The 6,077-nt window shown below is 41.3% G+C and overlaps 1 protein-coding gene across 1 annotated transcript in view; it reads right to left on the reverse strand.

Annotated features, from left to right (window-relative positions):
* Positions 1-6,077, reverse strand: part of LOC125723773 (uncharacterized) — a 269,293-nt gene that overhangs the window by 87,040 nt on the left and 176,176 nt on the right. Inside the window, exons 70-72 of the mRNA XM_049000508.1 lie at positions 3,551-3,724; positions 2,443-2,616; positions 1,754-1,951 (exon numbers count right to left, since the gene is read on the reverse strand). Coding sequence (XP_048856465.1) covers positions 1,754-1,951; positions 2,443-2,616; positions 3,551-3,724 — 546 coding nt within the window. The remainder of the gene's footprint in view (positions 1-1,753; positions 1,952-2,442; positions 2,617-3,550; positions 3,725-6,077) is intronic.

The raw sequence follows: 6,077 nt of genomic DNA on the forward strand, positions 1-6,077 counted from the left end.
ACTCTCCCCTAGGCTGAACCACCCAGACAGTCACATACCTGCAGACTGTAGTAACTTTTTCACATTCCATTGTGTTTATGGATATATATTTTTTTTAAGATGGTGGCGCATAGTACGCAGAGCTTTTTTACGCCTCCCAGAACTCTGCAATGTTTACCTTGTTTTCTTTATTCTGTTATTTTCAAGTCTATTTGCAAGCTCAGTCAATAGAAACGTCTTCTACAGGCGACAGGAAATGTTAAATCTCAGATCGGATTACATCATCCCAAGCAAAACTATGGAAAATTTCCCCACCGACATTCTCAGCTCACTGGTCTCGCAGTGGAAGTGCTGATCCCGCTGGGAGCACAAAAAGAGGGGGAAGTAAGTCGGACTAAATGCTTGGCTAAGTAGCGATCCCCACAAACCTACTGTCCCAAATATATTCATGGCCAGTGTATGTTCGCTGGCCAAGAAACTGGATGAGATAAAACTTAGGCTATCCTCCAACAAAAAAGCTGGAAAACTGCTGTCTCATAATGTTTACGGACACCGGGCTAAGCAGCAACCTCGCAGACTTGGCCATCAAGCCAGCGAACTGCACAGCCTTCTGCACTGACAAAACAGATGATGGCAGCAAGACTGATCAAGACCCACGAGCAAGGGGACAAGGGGGCAGAAAAAAAAGTAATAACTGCATTGAGTCTGATCAAATACAAACTAAATAAATAATGGATTTATAATTATTAACCTAAAAGACACAGATGTCCAGTAAAATTAAAATATGGGGGATTAGGGGGCCTCCTAATCATCTCATATATCTTGTGAATCCTCTCCTGTTCCTTGACCACCTTAGTCACTGTGTGGTGAGTGTACTGGCACAGAATTGCTCTTCTCGCATCATCCAGGTGCTACACTGTGGTGGTGCTTGAAGTGGCTCCCCATTGTTACTGTAAAGTACTTTGGGTGTCTTGAAAGGCATGATATAAATGTGACATTCATTCATTCAAAGCTGCCTTGCTGCAGTACTGGAGTTAAGGTTAAAACCCGAACCCGCTTTCTGGAATATTTCAGTATCAATCCGCAAATCCCTAAACACATGTTCAGGCAGGAATACCAGGAAGGTATTCCCGAAAACAAAGGAACTCAGAAACACGAATGTGAATCTGGATGTGAATCTTCCCATAACACATTCAGATCAGTGAAACTGCTTCCAGTGGAGTCATTAGTTATAATTCTGCATGGTGTCCCAAAACTGTATTAGTCCTCATTCCAGTCCACCCAATCTATGGCTTGTTTTGTGTTCAAATTACAATTATTAAGTCAAATAATACATTTTCAGAGAATTTTCTAATAAACTTCACAGACACAAAAGAACCGGCAGGAACTGAGTTTTAGACCTATTAGCATACAGAAATGATAAACACTGGGGTCCACACAGATCTCTATAGTGCAGTGAGAGTTGATTACACGAGTGATTCATCTGTCATACTGTAACTGACAGTTGGCTGATATGACACAAGAAGCAGCTCAAGCATCAGCTACCTAAAATAAAAGGATGCATTACAGGATGAATTGTTTTAAAACAGAGAATGTTTAATTTGTTTAACTTTGATATAAAAGGCTTCATAATATTTAGGTATTGGCATAATCCATTGTTGGACAGCTTGCATTCAGGATAAGCTGATTTACTGACTAAGCCATTATGTGGAGTGTCAGAAAGGACTGTCCTTAGTATTTAATTTACAGTAAGGAATAACCCAGTAATACTGACCTCAGTATCTCCAGCTTACACCGTGAAAAACCCAGTAATGCTGACTGCGGAATCTCCCTTTTGATCTTTGGATGCTGTTTCTCTGTTAAATCCAGCAACTCATTGTCAATCAGGTCCAACTCTCTCACATGTGGGTTGGAACTGAGAGCAGAGGCCAGTGCTATACAGGATTCCCAACTCAATTTACAGCTGTTCAGTCTGGAAAATGAAATATGATTTTAAGCAAAGCAAAAACACAACTTGCATTTCGAAATAATTCACAGTGTGCAGTGTTCTGTGCCTTTTTGTGATTTGAGATGATATGAAAGGTGAGACAGTAAATGTTTACTGTAATCATTTGATCACTGACTAAATCAGTGGATCGTACCTCAAATCTTTGTATTAATCAATTACCAGAAAAGACTTTTACAGCCCATAACTGGAAGGGATTAAGTCTGCCAGCTGGTTTTCACATTAACAACAGAGTGCATCACTTTCCTCCCAAGAATGTGCATTTAGGGTTCTCAGGTATGCTAAATTACCTGTTGTGTGTGTCAGTGTGTGCCCTGTGACTGACTGGCATCCCACCCAGGGTGTCACCCTACCTCCCATTCTGTACAGCATAGCATAGGGATCCAGGCTAACTGTCCAGGATAAGCAGTTGGAAGGAGGAGAGATGGATGGATATAAAATGCATATTCTGTACTCACTTCAGTATCTCCAGTTTACAGCTGGGATTCTCTAGTACAGCAGAGAGCAGCTTCACTCCTGAGTCTCCTGGGTGATTGTAGCTCAGATCCAGCTCTCTCAGGTGTGAGGGGTTTGACCTCAGAGCTGAAGTCAGAGAAGAACAGCCTTCTTCTGTGAACGTACAACCTGCCAGCCTGCCAAAATGAAATTTGAAAGGAAATCACAACATTGTCTTCTACTACTCTCTTGTCGGTAGTAGCTATATAATTTATCCTGTGCGACAGCCGAATAGAGCGCGTAGAATGGAGTCTTCCATGAGCTGGTTTGGAAAACACTGGCAGCAGGTGAATCTGTGTAGATAGGATGTCAAACGTTTACACTCCCCTATTCTACCTATGGACTGTGAAGCCCCTCAAGAGACTTGTACGAAAAATGACAATGAACATACTTTTACGTTCGCACGAGATGCTTTGGGAAGCACAAGCAAAAGTAAGATGATATTGGTATTCATGCAGCAGGTACCAAAGTGACACTAATATTATAATTCCACATAAGTAAATGTGATTTATGAAAATGAAATTGAGATCTATGAAACTGTGAAGGGTCCAGCCCATGCACTGACGCTAGCAAGTAATTTAACAATAATGAGTGAGAATAATAATGCATAATATCCTCATTTCTAAAAAAAAAAACATCTGAAAAATAAGTTCAAATTCACAGTTGCTTAGTGGGAATGAAATGGTGGGAGTGCAGCAGTTCTCTTGTGTGACTTGCCTCACAATCATTAACAAAAACATAGTATAATATAAAAGTTTTGACATAGCTCATGCTTAGACAATTTTGTATTCCACATCAGCCTCATTATGGGTTGAGGCACTAAATATATCTGAGGGTCTTAAAATATTTGAAGCATAAATATAACAGACCTATACAGGAGCTTAACTCAAAGTAAATAAACTCCCCATGTGGCTTATCCTTCAGCCCTTCCTCTAGACTCTCCTGTTTTGTATGTACATGTTGGGGGGCATTCAAGTTCTACTATCAAATACCCATAGTCTGTGGTTTAATTTGTATTCTAAATATCTAACAAATACTACTTTAGTATTACACCTGTCAAACAGGACTGACCTCAGTATTTCCAGTGTACAGTGTGGATTCGCCAGTTCTGCAAAGAGCAGCTTCATTCCAGAATCCTGCAGATCATTGTCACTCAGGTCCAGCTCTCTCAGGTATGAGGAGTTTGATCTGAGAGTTAAAGCCAACGCTTCACAGCATGTCTCTGTGAGACTGCAACTGTTCAGTCTGAAAAAGAAAACATTTTAAGACACAGACACATACAAAATCTACTGATAACACTACTGACACAAAACAAAAAGATGAGCATTTGATTTTAGATTAATAAGCAGCACAGACTACATTACAAAATGAATTATAGTGTGCAGTGCATCCTGGGAACTGTCATCACACACCGGATGAGTCACAGGACGTGATACCAAGCATTTACTCCTTTTTGCTGTAATTTCAGCAGACAAAAAGCCATAATACAGGTCACACCACTCCATACATCCATTTTGCAAACCGCTTATCCTACTGGGTCGCGGGGGGTCTGGAGCCTATCCCGGAAGCAATGGGCACGAGGCAGGGAACAACCCAGGATGGCGGGCCAGCCCATCGCAGGGCACACTCACACACCATTCACTCACACATGCACTCGAAGCCGGGTCCCAGAGGTGTGAGGCAACAGTGCTAACCACTGCATCACCATTCCGCCCACATCATACCTCTCAATACCTATAATCTATACAGTACTTTTGGACGGGCCTTCAGTCCTGCTGTGGTCAGGACTAACAACACACAGTTATATATCTGCAGAATATAACTTTTTCACATTCCATTGTGGTTTTGGATATATATTATTTTTCAAGATGGTGGCGCATAGTACGCATTGGCTTTTACGCCTCCCAGAACTCTGCAATTTTTACCTTGTTTTCTTTGTTCTGTTATTTTCAAGTTTATTTGCAAGCTCAGTCAATAGAAAGTTCTTTTACAGGCGACAGGAACTTTTAATCTCAGATCGGATTACACCCTCCCAACCACAACTAGGGAAAATTTCCCCAACAACATTCTCCGTTCACCGGTCTCACAATGTAAATGCTGACCCCACTGGGAGCACAAAAAGAGGGGGAAGCGAGCCGGACTAAATGCTAGGCTAAGTAGCGATCCCCACAAACCTTCCGTCCCAAATAAATTCATGGCCAGTGTATGTTCGCTGGCCAACAAAATGGATGAGATAAAACTTAGGCTATCCTCCCAGAAAAAGCTGGAAAACTGCTCTCTCAATGTTTACGGAGACCGGGCTAAGCAGCAACATCGCAGACTTGGCCATCAAGCCAGCGAACTGTACAGCCTTCAGCACTGACAAAACAGATGATGGCAGCAAGACCCATGAAGGAGGTTTGTGTATTTATGTCAATAACTCCTTGTGCAACAATTCTGAAAATCATTAGAAATTGATTTTCTGCCAATTTCAAGCTCTCCATACTCCAGCACAAACCTTTTATCTGTTTAGGGAGTTCATAACTGTTACCATTGTTGATGTTTCCATCCCCCCAGATATTAATGCTAATACAGCACTTACTGAAAGTAGCTACAGCGTGCCATCAGCAAATAACAGACTAAGTATCCAGACGATGCCTGTATTATAGGTGGTGATTTTATACATGCCAACCTCAGAACTGTCTTACCTAAATTTCCACCTCATGCATCGTGTACCACCAGGGGACAAAGAATACTGGACCACCTTTACATGACTCATATAAGGCTACTCCCTACCCGCACCTTCGGTAGTCCGGCACAACAGGAGTCTCAGTGCCCGTACTTCCAAGCTCAGGAACAGCTTCTCCTCTCAAGCTGTTAACCTCCTAAATTGTCTCCTTGCTGAAGAGTGAGTTCTTCTCATTCACCTCAACTATACACCACCCCTCCCCTGCCAAGAAAACCATCAATTGCCATCTGCACTATTTTACATGCACCTTATGTCTACTATATTTACCATGCACTGCTCAGCTCCATTTCACTACTCTGTCAGACAATCCCTCATCTATGGAGACATGCTGATATGTATATCTATTTGTATGTCTTAATATGCGTATCTGTATCTAGCATGTACGTTTATATATGTCTGGATTATGTATGTATAATGTATGTAAAGCACGTCTAAATCATGTATAATGTACATATGTCCAATCTATGTACATTCCCCCCCTCCATCTCCCCTGTCCCTCTCCGTCTCCCATGTTCTGGTGAAGCCGCAACTACCTTTTCATTTACATATCTGCCCTCACATTGTGTTAATAACAATAAAAAATTTAACTGAATTGAAAAATTCTATTTGTCTATTAATACTCAGTTTGCAAGTTGCACTTCTGTACATACCTATTTTGCAATTGTGCTCAATGATTTCTGTACAGTACTGTTTGTACAATACAGCGTTTTACACAATTGTCTGAGACAATATTTCATCAATTAAAATGTTCCATTGCCTTCTTTGTCTTTCGATGTGGTACTGTAATTGTCATTATCTGTTATCTGTTGTTGTCGGCAAACACAAGCAGTCCAGACAAGCTCCAGACACACAGAGCAGGAGACAAGATGT

Source organism: Brienomyrus brachyistius, unplaced genomic scaffold (assembly GCF_023856365.1).
Source record: "Brienomyrus brachyistius isolate T26 unplaced genomic scaffold, BBRACH_0.4 scaffold51, whole genome shotgun sequence".
Taxonomy (NCBI): Eukaryota; Metazoa; Chordata; class Actinopteri; order Osteoglossiformes; family Mormyridae; genus Brienomyrus; species Brienomyrus brachyistius.